This window comes from Muscardinus avellanarius (genome assembly GCF_963383645.1).
Source record: "Muscardinus avellanarius genome assembly, chromosome: 7".
In the NCBI taxonomy this organism is placed as follows: Eukaryota; Metazoa; Chordata; class Mammalia; order Rodentia; family Gliridae; genus Muscardinus; species Muscardinus avellanarius.
In genome coordinates, this window is record NC_137793.1 from 112,857,648 (window position 1) to 112,877,745 (window position 20,098).

Below are 20,098 nucleotides of genomic sequence, written 5' to 3' on the forward strand. Positions count from 1 at the left end.
ATTTGGAAATTCACAGTTTCTAATGGCACTACAGCTCCGTCATTACCATGGAAAGGCCTCTTCCACCACGCAGATGGCGTGCCTGCCCGTCACCTCTGCTCTCCACTGGCCCTGTGTTCAGGGACCACTACACACTCAGGCCCTCTTGCTCTGAATGGCTAAATGTGCAGACTGGAAAAAACCAAACAATTTAATCTCCTAAAACATACTGTAACCTAAAGCAGCAACTTAAACAAAAAAAGGCTTTAAATAAGTCACATTACAAACAATACCCCAAGAAAGGTATCAGACAAGTTAAAAAAGTTACTACTAAAAGTGCTCAATAAGTTATAACTTAAATCTCACAACACAAATGGTCGATTCTCCCCCTTTCAAAAAGAAGTATGTTCCGCTTCACTTGCTGCTGTACAGTCCACACCAAGACATCACCTGCCTCAAGTACAGACACTGCCAACTACTTTGAAAGGAAAAGGACAAAGGAAGACGGACACGTCGGCATAACACATGTGCATCTCTGCACGTTGAATACAAGGCAAACATCAGGAGTGACAATCCCTTTAGACCCGACCCCTGGGCGGGAGCGATGAGCGTGCCTGCGGGCCCGAGACGCGACGCGCCGGGCCGCGCCAGGGCGTGAGGAGCCCGCGCTCCGGCTGATGCTTCAGCTCCTCTACGTCTGTAGCAATAGGAAACAGTGACGTAAAAAGTTTGGAGAATTAGTGTTACTGTGGCTGTTCATATGCAATGTAGCTAACAAAACCTACATGAGTGGTTGTGTTTAAATGTGAATTTCTAAAAAAAAAAAAAATGTGTTGGCAAATGCCAGTCATTTGCAAGAAAAGATCTTGCTGCTTTTTTTTCTTCAATGAATTAGTAACTAAGGAAAAAGTAATCCAGTCTAAATAAGTGAAAATAACATTCAGAGCATCACTATTTACCTAGAGGAACAGACTTAAAGTCCCAGCGCGTGTTTCCGTCCAGTGAGTCTGCTACACAAAGGCCTGGCCGGGAGCCCTCGGGACCTTCCCTCTGTCTGCGCATCCATGCCGCCGAGCCCAGGCACAGGCCGCCTTAAAGCCTTGTAGTGTTCGCAGCTTCAGAAACCAACGAAGTTACAAAAGAAATCAAATGACAGAAAGGTTCTCCCTCCTCTTCCAGTGGCATTATAAATAGACAAAAGGCACATAAATACGGGGAGTGCGGGGAATAGGAACAAAGCTAAAGGAAGAGGCTTAGGCTTCCATTCCTATCCCGCCCACGGAACTGGGCTTCCAAATTAATTCTGTCCCAGTAATTAATTAATCTGTGAAAAACATCTTTATAAAATGTCTACCATTTTCTTTGTAGGAAGTGATCAGCCTCATAAAACTGTAGCTCATTAACCAAGATTGACACAATCCCGTCTACTTTTTAAAAAGGCAGAAACCATAATTTCTGAATACTTTTCCCAATATTTTCTCCCTCCCCCAAACCCTTCAAATACCACAGACTGTTCTTCAAAGAAAAACAACAGCAAAGTCTCCAGTCTGAAGAGTCTGCTTAATTTCAGAGCTGCCCCGAGACTGTGGCGACCCCCAGCGCGCCCACGCTGACCTCCTTCTTTCCGCTGATGATGTCGTGCAGGCTCGGCAAGGACCCTGACTTGGTCTGCAGGAGAGTTTTTATCAGTTTTCCTTGGTCGTGCACTTTAGACCGTCTTCGTTTTAAAGCCCTCTTCTCAGTTTTTGTCTTTTGGGACTGTCCATTGCACAGACTTGTACAGGCGGAAATGCCACAAAAATAGGACTCTTCTGACTGTGAAGAAGTTTCTGAGCTTCCTTCAGACGGAGGGCCCTTATAGGAGGAGTGATAAACTTCTCCCATATTAGAAAAATCTCTCTGGTTCGTAAAGGGCTTCCTTCCTTTTATGTCTCCATTGGCTACAGGATGCAATGGATCTGCAGGCTTTATGGTCTCAATTTTTTCAGTTTTATACTTGCAGCGTTTCTTCTATAACAAACAAAAGAAAAAACAGGCAACAGGTAATTGTTAGACCTCCAACAATTACATTACACATTAAGACAGCTGAACTAATGGAGGAAAGCGCCCCCACCTGGTGAGAAGGAAAACTATTATAAACACATGCACACCCTCAAGCAACTTACGTGGCATATGGACACTATCATTACCTTTCCACTCCTAACTACTACTCACTGCAAACTTTTAATTGCTTACCCACAACCTGTGAACACAGGTGAAGAGATGGAGGGAGTGGCAGCTAACTTCTGAACACTTACTATGCCCCCGATGTTATCCTGGTTACTTTCATGTATACCTTACCTATTAGCTCTAAAAAGTTTTTGGCTCCTAAATGAGAAAACCAAGGCTGAGCGCTCCAGTTCCCTCGCCCAAGTTACAAAGTAGCAAATGCCCAAGTTGGAATGGAATCTTAAGGTATTTGGCTCTAAAGCCCAAGTTGTTTTCCCTAGCCACAATAATGAGAGCTAAATAAGTATTAAAGCCAGGTTTGGGGCACATGTTCTAATCCCATTACTTGGGAGGTTGAGACAGGAAGATGGCGGGTTCACAGCCAGCCGTAACCATGTAGCAAGTGTCTTGGCAACCTAGAGGGACTCTGTTTCAAACTAAATAGTAAGAGAAGGCTGAGGGTGTGGCTCAGAGGCAAAGCTCCTAGGTTCAATCTCCAGTACCATAAAATAAATACATAATTAAAAAACGAGCATGACTTAATTTGAAAGGCAAAATGGGAAAGCAGACTGTAGAGCCAGAAAATCCTAAGTACACTTTAAACTTTGCCACCGATCTAACGGGTCATTTAAGGATGACACATCCCCCGGAGTTTTGGTTCTCTCACTTAAAAATTGGGGCTAACGGTGTGGGGATGCAGCGCAGTGAGAGCCCGCTCCCCACCAACGCTCCAAGCCTGGGGTCAGATCCCCAGCACAACAAAAGGGGCGGGGGGGATCACCACCTTAGGGTGCTTGAGGGTTACAGGGTGGGCGCGGCACCTGGCGTGTGTCTGGTGCTAGATTGGGATTAGCAAGGATTAGCGAGGATTGGCAAACTTTCCCTTTCACTGGATGGATACAGCATCCTAGGCTTTGCAGATCTCATGCTGTCTCTCTTGCAATAATATTCTTTATTTTATAATCCTTTCAAAATGAGAAAACGCTTTTTGGCTCCCCACACACAAAATAGGCCACAACGGCCTGTGAGTCATTCATAACTTGCTGATATCTGTAAACATTTATTTACATCATTATCATAACTGAAACAATAATTTAAGGAATACTTTGTTAAATTTTTCAACCTATCTCTTTATTTACTACCACACAGCAGACCAGTAAAGAAAAAGAACATTACCTTTTTTTCTGGAGAGAACTTGAGGGGTTCTACAATGTACAAATCATTTGGGTCCACTATAAGTTAAAAAAAATGTAAAATTAAAAACAGGTTTGCTATAAAAACAGTAAGAAAATATATCAGCCATTAGTTGTTATTAGTAGAACTGAGAAATATACATTTATACCATGCTAACTATATTTATGTGTTTTTAAATCAGTAAACCCAAGCAGGCAAGGTAGAAGATGGTACCATTTTTACTGTGGATTTGGCTAAAGGAGACCCATTTGTCAACTCAACCATAGTTCCTTGTTAATTTTTAATTAGCAGTCAGTTATCAACCAGCATTAGAAGCATCCTTCTCTGGGGCCAACCTCTTACCCTGATAAGAACATGACTGCATAAGCTAACACCAAACCTCCAGATCATGTGACCATGTCCCTAAAAGACTAACCTGTACAGCGTGGCACAGAGGTGGATTATAAATGTGCAACAAACAGTGTGCCCATGTACAGAAGCCAGTTAAGAGAACCATCTCACTATGACTTAAGGTGTGAATGCCAAATCTAAAAACTGCTCAACTGTGATATACATTTACTTAACCAAGCAATAATGACCAAACACTCCTGGCATGGTGAGTAAGTTAGATCTAAAAGTGCCTACAATCCCAACATTAGTCAGATATTACTCAAAGCACAGTCAAGATACTCCAACCCGCTCCTAACACTCACGAGATAAGCATACACGTGAGAAGGGCTAGGAGACAACCTGCCAAGCAACGTGCCATCCAACGGGGAGTGACTGAGCTGAGATGTTGCAGTTGGTGTGTTCAACTACAGAGCTTCACATACCCCAAATTCATTAAAAACATGAGCCAACCAACTGTTACATTACGTCCAAGGAATTTCCTGAGAAAGTCATAAAATATGTAAAAATACTGAGACACCACCAATCTCAAGGGACTAATAGTGCCAAGAGAATAAGCGATCCCCGGGCCAGAACTGAAGGAAAAGCAGGGGCCCAGCAGTCAGGTGGCGCGCACGTCACTCTGTCCTGAGTGCATCTGCAAGGCAAGAACACATGAACTTGGTTCTGACCGGATCGCAGAGGAATGGGTCAGAAACTGGGCCCCAGGCCCCTTCAAAGGGGCACTCTCGAGACCCCCGCACACACTAGCTGGCTTATATAAAGAAGACTATAGCCTCAAGTAAAAAATGGACTTGCAGGATACTGTTAATACCCAGTAGCCCAACAAACCTCAATCCCTGAATGTAAAGCGCCACTTGTCAAGCAAACACACATTCCCTCTGGAAGAGGGACCCACATTTCACACCTTACGTGATCCGTACAAATAATTCTTCAAACTGGAGCAACACAAAGATCCCCAAGTACACGACACAACACACAAAGAGCCGGAGCCACAAAGACAATGCAGTGGACAGATCCCCGAGGACCAAGGTGCCACAAGCACGACACACAGACAAAGGGGATCACGTGCACCATGTTTAAACAAAGAGGAGCTTGGGAGGATCTGCAGGAAACATGAGGGGAAAGGCCTAGTTGTGTTAAACAAAATACAACGAGAACTCTGAGAAACTGAACATGTAATCGCTGAAATTCAAACCCAATGTATGGACTTAATAACAGATGAGATTCAGCTGAAGACTGTGGCCGAGAAGACAGAGGCCGAGAAGACAGACAGCAAAAATCCAGAACACAGCTCAGCTATATGGCCAAGGATGGAAATTTACAAGACAGAGATGCAGGGAAAGGCTGATGCGCTTCACTGAGAGTGGAGGGCGTGGAGCAGAAGGTCCTGGGGAGGGACTAGAGAAAACACCAACCACAGACTCAAAGAGCCTGCTACACCGCAAACAGGATTAAGATGGATAAAAGGAGAATAGTATTTCAAAGGCTTAAAGGAAGTACTAACAAATGAAAGGTATTAGAAAACAGGACTGACGCTTAAAGGATTTCATAAATATTTTGTGTAAATTTAAATGAATGTTAAATGTAAAATGTAGAAATGCCCTGAGTTAAAATTAAGCAGAAAAAATACTTACAACCTACAAAAATAACACATGAAGTCAGAGATAAATACAAGTTTTACAGTCTTTGTAATTATTGTTCAGAAAGGTAAAGGTATTAATTTTAGACTTCGACAAGTATTTATAATTTCTAGGGTAATCAAAAACTGTATAGCTTCCAACCTAAATGGCGTCAGAAAGAGAAAATACTTCCTCCCTAACACTACAGTGACGGTAGTGAGGACGAGCAGAAAGAGCGGGAGGCAGGCCAGATCGGGATGGGAACGTTCTTGTGATAGTACATCTTAGTGTTTAGAATACACGAACAAATTCTTGGAATTTGTATTTAAAGTGACTGGAAAGCACTATTCCTATAATCTGAGTTAAAGGCCCCAAACTCTTCTTACAAAGAAAATTCTAGAATCACATAATTTTACTAATTTAAAAACAGTAACTTATAATCTTAAACTCCTTCTAAGAATAAAGAGATTTTTAAAAGCCTTATATACCAATACCCAAGATGAGAAGTAAAAATTACATACTAATCTTATTTAAAAATAGAGGCAAAAATTTCCAATTATCAAACAAATGTAAGTTAACCATGTTATGAAGGCCCGGGACATTTATATCATGGCCAACTAAAGTTTAAGAATGCAGGAAATCCAACATTAGAAGACAAATTAAGAGAATCATTATAATGCTGACAACCTTCATAATATTAAAAAGTAACCATTTATTTTATTTTTGATTGGTTCATTGTGATCATATATACTACTTCACTGGTGCATGTTTGCACATGTACACACATAATTTGGTCAAATTCTTTCCTCAGTATCTCCTTATTAAAAAATGATCACTGTTGGGTGTGGCAGTGCACGCTTGTAATCCCAGCATTTGAAAGGCAGAGACCCTTTGCAACTCAGTGATACTGTTTAAAAAAAAAAAAAAAAAAAGAATAAAAAATAGGGCTGGGGGTGTAGCTCGGAGGTAGAAAAGCCCCTGGGTCCCATCCCCAGTACTGAAAAAAAAAAAAAAAAACATAAAACAAAAAACCAAAAAATGATCACTTGTGATCCCAGCATTCAGGAGGCTGAAACAGCAGGATCCTGGTCTGCAGATAACCTCAGCTACTTGGTGAGGCCCTTTGCAACTCAGTGAGACCCTGTTTCAAAATAAAGAATAAAAAATAGGGCTGGGGGTGGAGTTTGTAGATAGAATGCCCCTGGTTCCATCCCCCAGTATCGCCAAAAAAAAAAAAAAAAAAAAAAATCACTTTACAGAGTGCTAAAAAAATTTACTTGGCAAAATTCAACATAGCTTCATGGGGAAGGGGAGCTACTAGCAAACCAGGACTAGGAAGACACACAAAAGATATCTAAACACATCCGTGACAATATACTAATTCACAGTCAACACTGGAAGCTTTCCCCTGGGAACAAGACAAAGATACCTGTCAGCTTCTACTTCGCAATGCTGAAGATGCCAGCCATCACAGCTGAGGAAGAAAACGGAATACAAGTTTTTAAGAGGACTGCAAGAAGAGTCAAAACTGTCTTTATTCTCAGACGTGCCAGTATTCCCAGCAAATCTAAAATAACCTACAAATGAACTATTTCAGTAAAGCAACTACACTGTATGTAACAATCACGTCCAGTTTCTGGCCCAGCAAGTTAGAAGTATAAATGCTGCCAGCCTGTCTAACAAGCACCAAACAGACAAAAACCAACTCCTCTCCTTGGAGCTATCAGAGACAAGGCTTCAGATCAATCCCTTGCCCCCAAACTGGCGGACGTAGAGACAGGTGGAAGTAAAGCGTCACAGCCAACCAGAACAGAAACCAGAGCAGAGCCCGGGCCTTGAGGGAACCACAGCAGGGCGAGAGCTGAGAACCTGACTGCACTGAACCGCTGCCAAAGCCAAGCTGAAATCCTATGCTTTTGAGTTTTCCCTTCAGGAACACTACCCGGTCCTCACCACTAGAAGCCAGAACACTGCACTTAACAAGATCTATGCTTAGGACAAAGTCTTCAAGCAGAACCTCTCAGTTAAGTTTTAACAGAGCCAACACGTTCCCCCTACAGGGCAGGGTGCGGGATGGCGGGGAAGCACTGGTGAAGTCTGCAGTACAGGGGAGCAGGCTGACCAAAAGACCAGGGCCTCAGCACTGGACTGGAGAGTGAACCCACCCACCTTTGGTCGCAGCATCACAGGCCACTTACCTAGTACAGGACACTCAGTATTACAAGGCATACTAAAAGGCAAAAGAACAGTTTGAAGAGCCTCAGCACAAGCATCTAAATTACAGTCAGATAAGGCAAGAATGGGGGAATTATAGACTAGGGCTTTTTTTTTTTTAAATTAAGATTCATAATGCTAAGGACTTTAATGGAAAAAGCAGACAGAGAACAGACAGATAAAGTAAGCAGAGATATGGGAATCTTAAAGAATCAATAGCAATGCTAGCGACCAGCTGCAGAGTAACCGTGATAAAGAATGCTCCGAGGATGTCAGCACACTGGGCATGCTGAACAAAGATGGTGACGGCGATGAGGTCTATGTTGTCCACTTTCTTTTTTTTTTTTTTTAATTTTTATTGGTGCACTGTATTCATACATCATAGTGGGATACAAAGAAAACTTTTGTAGACATACATGCACACGTGTTGTCCACTTTCTAATATGACCACAGAACATGCAACCTGGCCCCTTCTCAGTTTAGTCGTAAAGGTACATACGTACAGGAGGAGTAAAATCGAAGCAGCCTGTAAGAAATGCCTAAGAGGAGATTTAATTCAACCAGGTGAGAACACAGTGAAAGATAAGCCAGTCTCCCACCTACTTGCATTCAACCTTCTTTATGTATAAAGATAAACCAAGATGACACTGTTGTTTAAAAAAGCAGTGATCCTGTTACCAAGGGCAAAGGTGACCCAACTTGGAATTATGAGACGGATACAGAAAATAGCTAAATACCCATAACTCCACTCAATTTAAAATAAGACTAGAAATGACACCAAGAAAAACAGTCTCGTAACATATTTTCTAAGTGCATGAACACAACGCAAGGAAGGACTACACGCACCCTTGCCAGAACGGCTGTAAGACACGCACTCGATGCTGCCTAGGACACGTCACAAAAACAATCGCTCCACAGGGCACCCCGGAACACGAGCTGAACACGCAGCCCCGCAGGCTGCTGCTCCTGTTTCCAACAAAAATGCAGATGTGTTCACCGAAAGATACGTAAGAGCCTCGAAGCTTTTAGAAGCAGCCCGAATGGAAAGGAAGGCGTGCAGTTGACTGTGTAATGGAGTGCTGTACGGGAACGAGAATGAACAAGTGTCTGCACGACTCGTGGTAAACCCCAGGACAGTATAAATCAAAATAATGGCTACCCTGGGAGGGGTAGGGTAAGTGACCAAAAAGCACCAAGGAGGTTTTGCGGTGCTACATAATCCTGTGCTCAATCTTGTACGGTTGATACAGGTGTGCTGAGTTTATGAAAATTCACTCAATTTCACATATGACAACTATGCTTCACTGTAAGTAATATTTCAAATAAGAAGAAAATCACCTAACATGGACATTATCAACCAAGAGATAAAAAAAGAGAAAAATCACGAATAAGGAAGGTATTTACTGCTCTAAGTAAATAACACATACACTGGGTTAAGTGTGGAAAGCTTTGTGTGAAGCTCAGGAATGAGTTAATAAACTGAAACAGCCGCTCAGTTATGCAGAGGCCCTAAAGGAAGAACAGCCAGGGATAAAGAGAGCACTACTGATACATGGAGTTAATTGGTTACTTTAATAATGCTATGAGGACAAATTACTGTTTCCTAATAAGCACTACTTACAAAGGTGCTAGAATAGAAAAAGAGCCAATCAATATATATCCCATTCACTTAAGTTTAAGTATCTACTGACTATTAGGCAATGGAACCCAACTTTAAACTCAGGCTATAAAAAAGAGCAGGACAGCTTTTCATTTAGAAAGTGCCCCACAGTCCTCGAGACAAAGGGGTCCTACCTGTACAGGAAGAGGCAGATAAGCACAGGACGCTATGGGACCACACTCAGGTTTTCCATATCTGCTGAACTTTCTCAAACATCCCTTTCTAAAAAGAAATACTTCTGAACAGGAGCACGTGCAAATGAAACTACCAACTGCTACGTCAACTAGGCCCCCTCCCGCCCTGTGAGTCTTAGAGGAGCAGAGACACGTGAAAGTGGTAGGTGGTCTTGACCTCGCACAACACACACACACCTGCGTTGGCTTTCTGTTGCAGGTGGTCATGAGCACAATGACATTATGCCAGAAGTAAGCCAGCCTTACGTTTATATTCACAGCAAACGCCCACGAAACCCACCTTCTCTGCCAGTTAACTGTAGAGACTTGGACCGGATGAGAGGGAATGAAGTTCTTCTTTTCAAATTCAGATCATCATAGGAAGAGAAGCACCTGACACATAAAGAAAAATCAATACTGGGCACAATGAGAATACTACACATTAAGAACTAGATGTACGACATGGAACTAAATCTAAACTTCTAATCGCCAGTCTTGTCTGAGAAGCATTCTATTTAAGTGCCTATTTTCTTCTTCCTCCCTCTCCATTCCCCATCTGAGCACTTACCTCGGGAGACCTCAAGGATTCTATGCACTTACTACGTTTTCTCTAGCTGAAGTGTCAGAGCCTTACAGGTACAGGACCATCTCGCTACCTGAGCAAGACTCAGCACTCTGGAAATTTCTCAACGTCCCTTGACTCAAAATTCCTCAAGAATATATCAAGCACAAAACGCACAATGGAAATAAAAAGAACACTAAAAACAATGCAAACGTTACCTTTTAGGGCTTGGATACTGACTGCTCTTAGGAGGTTTTGAAATGTAATCTCCGTCAAGTTGAGAAGCGCTTCGACAGCGCTGCACACAAAGCATCAGCCCCAAGACGGCACAAAGAGCCAAGCACAGGACAAGGTGACTCTGTCGATCTGCAACCTGTGACGAAGGGTGGGTGAAGCCGTAATAATCAGTCATATTAGGAAAATATAACAGAACTCAAAATCCAGCGTGCTTCACAACCAGAAATACAAAGCTGGGCATGGTAGTGCACACTTGTAATCCTAGTACTCTGGAGGCTGAGACAGAAGGATCGCAGGTTTGAGGACAGCCCCAGCAATTTAGTGAGGCTCTCATCAATCTAGTGAGACCCCATTTCCAAATAAGAAATAAACTGGGCTGGGGTTGTAGCTTGAAGGTAGAATGCCTCTGGGTTCAATTTTTAGTATCACACAAAGTACAAGGCATATTCTTTGGAAATAAATTACTAAGGCAAAGCTTTTATTTTCTTTACCCCCTTTCTCCCACTCTTTTTGACAAATTCTACACCTATGGAATAGTTCTAAAAACGGTACAATGTAAACAACAATCATTACCATTTTGTCACATTTGCTTTCCATTTGCATTATCTCCTCCTCAGGGATGGAAAAAATCTGTTCTTATCCAGTTCTTCCCATCATAAGAAATGGAGTCACTAATCATCCAGTTATTTAAGCGCAAAATCTGGAAACCATCTTTAGTTTCTCTTCCTCCTATTCCTGATAGTTCAGCAAGGCTTCTTTTTCTGTCCCAGATCCATTCTGAATCCAGTTGCCTCACACCTCTAAAACCCTAGTTCTCGCCAGCAGTCTCACCTCGCCCACACCACTACAACGTCTCTGACTGGTCTCCTCCTCCTCTTCTGCTCTTGCTGCCCCCAGCAAGCAATTCTCCTGTGAGACGCGTGGGGAGTTTCTCAACATGTTAAGCATAGATGTGATGGCTCATATATTTCTTTACTTAAAACTTTCCAATGACTTGCAATGGTTAAAGTAAAATTCAAACTCTAAATTGCCCACTGAGCTCTAGGGGCAAGCAGGGTGCTGGCCAGCATCCTGAACCCATTTCTCAGCCTCTCTTCTCAGGCACCCTGCTCCAGCCACGCCAGCTTGCTCTCTTGCTTTCAAAACACATCCTGTTATCTCTAGTCTTGGGTCCTTCGCCCTACTTCTGATAGTAACAGGCCTGTTCTTCTGCCAGACCGGTGGCTGCTCAGCCTCCCGAGTCACAGTTCTAATGCTACTTCCTCGGGACTCCCAAGGTCAGCCAGCTACGGCAGCGCACCTCCACCCTCCGACAGCAGCCGCCCGCCCGCACCTACACGACCATTCCCGTCGCAGCACTGACCGCGAGGAGAAAGGCTCATCTCCTCAGATACTGCTATGCGTAACCTGCCGCTCCCTGAGGACATGGACCCCGTGAGGCCAGGCACTAGGCACTGTTGGTGCCGCAGCCTAACACTGGACAGCTCGTGCCGCCTTATGTACACGGTTGCTCAATAAACATGAGTTGAAGTCAATGAAACTTTTGCTTTACTAGCAACTTTATGAGACTTTTTAATTGAAAACGAAGTATGTGCTGCTTTATCACCTTTTGCAAAAGGCTTTCCAGAATAGCACTGTATTTCAATTACTGGTAAGATCTCAATTACAAAAGCCATGTTTTACAAAAATTATAATTAACATATATCCAAAACTCTTTAAGATGCCATATTTTGGTGTTCTCAAAAAGTTATCTATAAATGAGTTTTACAACTTTGCAGACATTATGCTCATGTTTCCAAGTCTGCCTTTGTGACACCCTCCCCAGGTACGCTGTCTTGTCAGGCCCACAGTAATTACCTCCTGTTTCAGTTCTGCTACGGTTGTTGATAAGTTTGAAACAAGCTGCGTCATGTTGGTCAGTTGTGCCTGTAGCAACTGGATGGCTTCAGTTTGCCGCTGGTCCTATGATAAAAGATGAAGTATCATTTATCTGTTTCATTTTTACATTAACTACATTATAATCAGGCAAAATAATATGGAAAAAACACTAAATACTTCCACAAAAAGCAGCATTAGTAGGAAGATCTTAATAAACATTACAAACTTGAACCAGATGGTTAAAAACACAAATACTTCAAGAGGCTGGGATTGTGTCCAAACCTCCCTCCCCTCAAAAAAATGTTGTCGCTCACTGTAACAGTGTAGATACTGTGCAACAGAAGTGAATCAATTACGTTTCCGACTAGTACGGGTCCACATGTTTGACCCGCTACATGCAGAAACTGTCCCTGTGGGCTGCGTGCTCTACAGCAAAGCAGCAAGCAAGGAGGCACACCGGAAAGCATTTTTAAGTAACACATTTCCTTTTTATTGCTCAAGCCCTTTTTCTAAAGGATTCTCATTTTACAAGGTGCAAAATAAAAAGCATACTTTGGTGAAATGATCATGGGTAAAATGCAACATTATTACAGATTACAAAGCCACAATTTGATTAGCACCATTTAAAATGATACCATATATTTATAACGTATTAGTTTGGTAAAGCTGCCATAACAAAGTATAAAAATCGCACAGAGGGTAAGAGGCTATTAACTAAACTGCAGTATCTCAGGCCCCTCACCTCATCCTTCCATTAATCCAAATAACTTTAAAAAGTCTTTTAAGTATAATGTTTTTATTGCGATAACATGCATCATAGTTAAGGTGCAAGACTGAAATCCATGACTATATTGCTCTAGCCAAGACACAAGAAAAAATAAATAAAAAGCTATGATGATTAAAAGGAAGAAATCAAGCTACTCTTATTGGCAGTTAGTAAGATTATCTACATAGAAAACCACAAAGGATTTTTCAGAGTCTAACAAAGTTGCAGAAAAGTTCACTAGCACATACAAAACATAATATGCAATGTGCAAGAAGATTTCCTCTAGAGGAGAAAACGATGCTGATACCTAAAGTTGCCACACATGAGGTCAGAGCCAGGCCGAACCATCGGCCATTAGTAGGAAACATGAGCCGACGTTCCTACCTCTCCTTACCAGTTGGATCCTATAAAATTCAATGGGTATTTACATACAAACTAAATATAGGACGAAGAAGGAACCGACCTGCTCCTCTGCTATTCTTGAAGTGTTCTGAAGCTTTACTATTGTTTTATTGAAAGCCTTCTGCATTTCTTCCATTTGTTTTCGGTACCTAGAGAGTAAGAATTGGTTTATATTAACTTTAATCTCATTTTCACTTACTTCTGGAAATAAACTTCTGATTCTGACACATGAGAAATTCTTTTTTCTTAAAATGGCCCTTTTTCATTTCTGCACAATACAGGACAACTTACAGAGGAATAATAAAGAGGTCCTTGAGATACAAGCTCCCTAAACAGGAAGCCTTGGCATTACTATATAAAAGTTAATGATTTCTATGATTACCTTGGGGTGCAGATCAGGGTGGGGAAAGGCAGGCAAGTACAGTTAAGTGGACATGCACATGTACATACAATTTGCCAAAAAGTTTTAAGTATAAAATTGAAAGAAACTCTGTTAGAATACAATGACTACCTTACTGAAAACCTCATCAGTAGAGCAAGAAAATGTGGTGTTATTTCAAGAACTCTGGACCTTTGATGTTCCTGCGGAGAATGTTAGAAAAGCCCTAAGAACAGGCATTGAGCTAGGCATGATGGCGCACGCTTGTAATCCCAGAGCTTGGGGGGACTGAGACAGGAGGATCACACAGGTTCAAAGCCAGCCTCAGCTACTTGGTGAGGCTCTCAGCAACTTGGTGAGACCCTGTTTCCAAATAAAATACAAAATAGGTCTGGGAGTATAGCCTGGAGGTAGAAAAGCCCTCGGGTTCCACTCCCAGTAAAAAAAAAAAAAAAAAAAAAAAAAAGGCACCGGACACACACAGGTCTAAAAACCAGAGAACTGCAGTCAGTCTTAACTGCTGACTAACTGTACTGGCACTGCTTTCGGCACTCAGGAGTATGAAGGCATAACTTATTACAACTGGAACTGGGATTCTATGACGTAGGTAAGAGAGTGAAAATTAGAAATATTGGGTTATTATCCAGTTCAGTCCACTCTTTTCTTACCTAAGCTCTTAAATGATACCTGGTTGGCTTCCACTGAGAGCTGTAAGTCCTATATAGTTTTTCCCATGTGCCCGCTGGGAATCCAGTGGAAAGATAGCTGAATTTAAGCAGTGGAAGGTAAAGGAAAGCTGAAGCCAGGTGAGTTGGTGCGGCCTGCAGTCCCGTCTATGTGGAAGGCTAAGGCTGGAGGATCACTTAAGTCCAGCACCCACTTGTCCAGACCAGCCTGGCAATATAGCCAGACTCCATCTCACATGAGTAAAGGAGAAAGTGAATTCAGATACTGCACACCTGTTACTAGTGTAATAATAAAGGGGCCATGCTCCTGAGTAGTCCTTCTAAACTTAAGAAAATCAATTCCGTAGGTCAGAATCAGTGGCTCTCTCTCTCCAGCTACATCTGGGCTTACTACTAATATATGGTGACACAATGAAAACACGAATCATACTGTACTAGTAAATTCACCATGTGAAATGGATTGTGCTAATATAATACTCGTGCCAAAGCTTACCTTTGGCTAAGCTCCTCCAAGTAGCGACCACTGAGAGACATGTTAACTTCTAAGGCTTTAATACGATTGTTAAGTCTCATAAATACTGACTCCTTCTGGTTTGACCCGTGTATAAGATTTCCATTAGCATATCCCAGATCTGTAGAATTTTGCAACTCAGCATAGAAATCTGTAGCTGTCCTCTGTAGCCCTCTCAAAAGGGCATCTTCTGGAGTCTGTTCGTCCTCTCTCACTTCGGGTAACGGAGAAGAATCGGCAGCAGGAGTGAAGCCTTGCTTTGGTGTGTCGACTCCGTTCGTCCTGGCTTCCCCCTCGTCTCCGTCTGGCACGATGGCTGTGTGTACAGGTGGCAGCACTGTTTCGGGGAGCTTGGTGGTACTGTGCTCAGAGGCCATGCCATCTTTTCCAGCAGTATCTGTTACCTCATTGATTTTACTTGTCTCATAGATGGGAGATGGCTTCTCGAGAGAACTAAAGCTCTCAAGCTTTCTCTCTGCTTCACTGTCGACCTCAACAGAACTCTCCTGGGAAGTCACTTGTGATGGCGTGTGCCCTGCCTCAGGTTTAACTGACTCGGAGACTTCTATTTCAGATAATGAATTGATTTCTGGAGTAATATCTAAGAGAAGTGACTGAGAAAGGGTCTGAGGATGGCTTGGTTCAAGTTCAATTGCACCCACAGTGTGATTCATGGAAACACCTTGGTGCACACTACTTAAGTCATCCAGAACGAGAGTGTCCACTCCCCTTTCCATCTTCTTACTGTCCAAGTCTTCTCTTGCAGGCTGCAATACTGAAACATCTGCTGATTCTGCAGGAAGTAGGAATGACGGCTCAGATGAGACAGGATCATCCTTTCCTTTACTTACAGAAGTCCTGCTATGCTGCCGATAAAGGGCAACTCCAACTGAACACCATTTATGTACAAATTCCGAAAAACTAGCAATACAACAAATCGTGGTCAGTTCACTGCAAAGTATTTGTGTCTCTGACTCAAACCAGGGCGCAGATTCATCCTCCTGTTCACCACTGCCCAGCAGGGTCACTGTGGACGGGCTTGCCTCCTCCTCTTCCTCTTGAACTAGCTGTACAATAGGACTCTCTTTCGGAGCTTCTGGTGTTGATGGCTCTGTGTCATGTACTTCAGTGGTCACAGACCTAGAAATATTAGGTATAGTGATTACAAATCATTTAACTAGAAATCTAAAGTTAAACTATACTTAGAGAAAAATAAACATATCAGGAAATACATATAAAGGGAAGGCTGCAAATACAGAAGAAATCCAAATATGTTGGATGACTTTTCCCCTTCAACACATTTTCATTATATATATATATATATATATATATATATATATATATATATATACACACACACACACACACATAAAGTCTCTAGTGCCCAGCCTGAGGACTCAAACCATCACACTGCAGACTGACCCTACCAACTAGCCTTCTTTGAATCAGATTAGGAACAGTTTGAAAATGAATGCTTTCTTTCTCTGAATGAATAGTAAACCTTTCTTCCCATAAATAGTCATCAAATTTTTATAAACTCTACCTCCTTTTGCAGATTACAAGTTACCCAGAGCTAGAACTAGAATCCAGAACTCTTAATACTTATGAATGTGCTCCATGCTTGAAAACCTAATTTTTTTATCTTTTTTTTGAAAACCTAATTTTAAAAGGTAGTTAGATTTTTTCAATCTAATTTTCTATAGATGCTGTCAGAATTTCAATAAATCTACAAGATTATTTGCTTTAGGGAAAAGAAATATATCCTCTTCTTCAGAATAATCATTGTACCTTCTAGACTATTTTTTTATTATTAAAAGCAGTAACGTAACCACTTAATGATACCACCACTTAATTCTGTGCTACCACTCAGCTATGGAGTATGTTTATGGGGTGAAGGAATAAACTTGTTGGAAAAACCATTACAAGATATAATTTATATTGCCTGTGGTTCCTTCCAAGATGATTTTCTGGGTACAGCCTTACAGCACAAATGGTGCATTGTAAAAAAAAAAAAAAAATAGAATATACAAACACCCAAGAACAACTACTTTTATATACAAATTTTTCTGCTTACAAAAATTATCAGAATAGGTTTTCAAATAAAGACTTGTCATAATAGCAAAGGGAAGGGAAGGTAGTGAAACAGGCAATGTCTAAAAAGTAGATTGCCATTTTGTTGACAGTAAAATAGTAGTAAATGTATCAAACTAAAACATAATCACCCTATGCTTACCTAAGCAGAAATTTATAGCAATATATATATACATATATACACACCTATATTCACCAATAATATTCACATATTCATGTGGTACTGCCTATTATCTACAAAATAAATTGTGACAGTAAAAAAGAGGTATGAATACCTAAAGGGAAAGACGAGTGAATTTGGTAATTATTAAGTGAATTATTAATTTCAAGTGAATTTGGTAATTATTAAGTTTAATACTATTATACGCTCTAATCAGAGCTATACTTAAAAAAACAACTTACTCAAACCTAGGAAGAGACAGTTTTTCATAATTTTTTTTTGGGGGGGGTTGGGGATGGAACCCAGGGGCATTTGACCTCCAGGCTACACCCCCTGCCCTATTTTTTATTCTTTATTTTGAAACCGGGTCTCACTGAGTTGCAGAGGGCCTCACTAAGTAGCTGAGGCTGTCCGCGAACTGCGATCCTCCTGTCTCAGCCTCCCGAATGCTGGGATTGCAAGCGTGTGCTACCAGTCAGGCTTTTTCATAATTTTAAAAGTAACATCCTACAATGGATTCTTTCATCTTCATCAAAAGATTGCTACATAAACGTTAAAAACAATTTAAGATAAACATGATGAAATGTTAAGTAAAAATAATATGCAAGAATCTTTTAAAAAAAATAACACTAAGTAAAAACTGCTACATTAGCCTGACGTAGTATCTTTCAACAGTCACATCTATGTGTACATATAAATTCATATGTACACAAGAGGAAAGTAGTTTTATTTAATATTTTGGTGGTACTGGGGTTCCTGGAAGCCCTTCTACCTCCAGGCTACACTCCCAGACCTATTTTTTAACTTTTTTATGTGGAAACAGGGTCTCTTAAGCCAGCAAGGCTGGCTCCGAAGCAGTGCGATCCTCCTGTCTCCGCCTCCCAAACCCAGGGATTACAAGTGTGCGCCACCACTCCCGGCTTTTAAGTTTTGAAAGACAAGACATACCATGTGTTGCAACTGAAGAAGCCTAGTTACAGATTTAAGAGCAGCAACACAGCTCCGAGTAATCGGAGACACTGAGAATGTCCTGGGCCCCCAGGCCCCCAGGCCCTCCAGCATCAATACTGCACAGGCTGGCTGTTCTCTCTAGTCACGCAAGAAGCTCTTTCAAGAACTTTCAGGATGAACACAGGAGAATGCAAGTCTTGCACTGAGTTTCTCAGAGCAAAAATTAAACATCTCATTTTGGAATTGGTACTGTACCTAGGAGTTACAGTCAAGAATGCCCACTGTAATTCTCATTACCTAATACCTTGGGCTATTTCTAGTTCAAGTATCTTATCTCTTAAGAAGAGAAACCTAGAGCAAAGGAGATTTTGTAATTTTCCAGGGAGAGAGGGAGATGGGAAGAGAGAGAGAGAGAGAGAGAGAGAGAATATATATGTGTGTGTGTGTGTGTGTGTGTGTGTGTGTGTGTGTGTGTGTGTACACAGATATATCTTTTTTTATTTTATTTTTTGTGCAGAACTGAGGATGGAACCCAGGGGCATTCTACCTCTGAGCTTTACCCCCAGCCCTATTTTTTATTCTTATTTTGAAACAGGGTCTCACTGAGTTGCAAAGGGCCTCACTAAGTAGCTGAGGCTGTCTGCGAACTGTGATCCTCCGATCTCAGCCTCCCGAATGCTGGGATTACAAGCGTGTGACACCAAATCCGGCTGAGTATATTTTTTAAAAATACATAAATCTACAATAACCATACCCATATGCAAATCATTTTAAGTTCATTCTCTATTGGAAATGAGTAAAGGTATAAAAAAAATATAGCCATCCCTGGTAGAAAAGAACTCCAAGTGAGCATTTTCTGTTACCTTTACATACATTCCTGCCCAAAATAGCCACTACAACTTGGGAAAGGACCTTTATGACTAGACTGATGACGAGAACACTTTCTCAGTGTCGTTAGCTTTGTAAGGACACTGCGTATATATCATCAATGCTTCTAAACTTGAACTTACGAAGAATAGACCTTTAAAATTTGTCCTCAAGCTTAATCTTACACAGTTATTTGCAACAGGGAAATTACTCTCAATAAGGAAAAGAATCAGCCAAGCGTGGTGGCGCATGCTCGTAATCCCAGCATTCAGGAGGCTGAAACAGGAGGATTGGGGTTCACAAAGAGCCTCAGCTACTTAGTGAGGCCCTTTGCAACTCAGTGAAACCCGGTTTCAAAATAAAGAATAAAAAAAGGGCGGGGGATGTGTGTGGCTCAGAGGTAGAATGCTCTTGGTTCCACCCTCCCCCCCAAAAAAAGACAATGTTGCAAATAATAACAATAATTCATAAGAGCAGAACCACCAAGGTAAGGTCTGGAATGTAGACACGTCCACAGATGACAGAGAGTCACAAAGGCCCCGAGTGGCCAGGCTGAGCTCTGTGCCGTCTGCACGTGCAGCCGTGGCTGTCCACTTGGATGAACTCCACGCAGTAGCAGAGTGACTTACTCAGGCAGCAGAACCGGGGTTGCGACAGGCCGTGACTCGGGCATGGTGGGTGCAGCTGTGGCAGTGGCATTCTCAGATACAGTTTCGTTTCCTATTTTAAGAAAGATGTCCGTGTTGAGTTCAATTTTTAAAATCTTTACCATGAAAGTGTCTTTCTGTGTAACAAAGAACTTTAGCTTCTCTGGGGAGAAGGAAAATGTCAAATAGATTTGCTACTATAGTTATTTTTTTAATGTAGGTTCTTTTAGAAAGAAATGGTTGTACAAGATTACAGCTGTAAGTAATGCATATTATTCAACTTCTTAAAGCAAATCAGATGACTGAATTTTATATTATCTTACATGATTAATAGGCCTTCTAGACATTTGAGTTACTAAAGAGGATGAGAGGGGAAAAAAATGGGTCTTTTTTTAGCATTTGGAGCTAAGCCCCCTTTTAAAAACAAAAAGCAGTACTAGCTAGGTGCGATGGCACATGCCTGTAATCCCAGTACTTGGGAGGTACAAGTTCAAAGCCAGCCTCAGCAACTTAGCAAGACTCTG

At 41.6% G+C, this 20,098-nt stretch overlaps 1 protein-coding gene across 1 annotated transcript in view; it reads right to left on the minus strand.

Moving 5' to 3' along the window:
- Positions 1-1,545: 1,545 nt before the first annotated feature.
- SUCO (SUN domain containing ossification factor) overlaps positions 1,546-20,098 on the minus strand; it is a gene marked incomplete at both ends in the record, with an annotated part of 76,746 nt that continues 58,193 nt past the window's right edge. Inside the window, 8 exons of the mRNA XM_080698782.1 lie at positions 1,546-1,989; positions 3,364-3,419; positions 9,739-9,830; positions 10,218-10,372; positions 12,094-12,198; positions 13,344-13,431; positions 14,841-15,998; positions 19,557-19,647. Of these exons, the coding sequence (XP_080554908.1) occupies positions 1,546-1,989; positions 3,364-3,419; positions 9,739-9,830; positions 10,218-10,372; positions 12,094-12,198; positions 13,344-13,431; positions 14,841-15,998; positions 19,557-19,647 (2,189 nt within the window). The remainder of the gene's footprint in view (positions 1,990-3,363; positions 3,420-9,738; positions 9,831-10,217; positions 10,373-12,093; positions 12,199-13,343; positions 13,432-14,840; positions 15,999-19,556; positions 19,648-20,098) is intronic.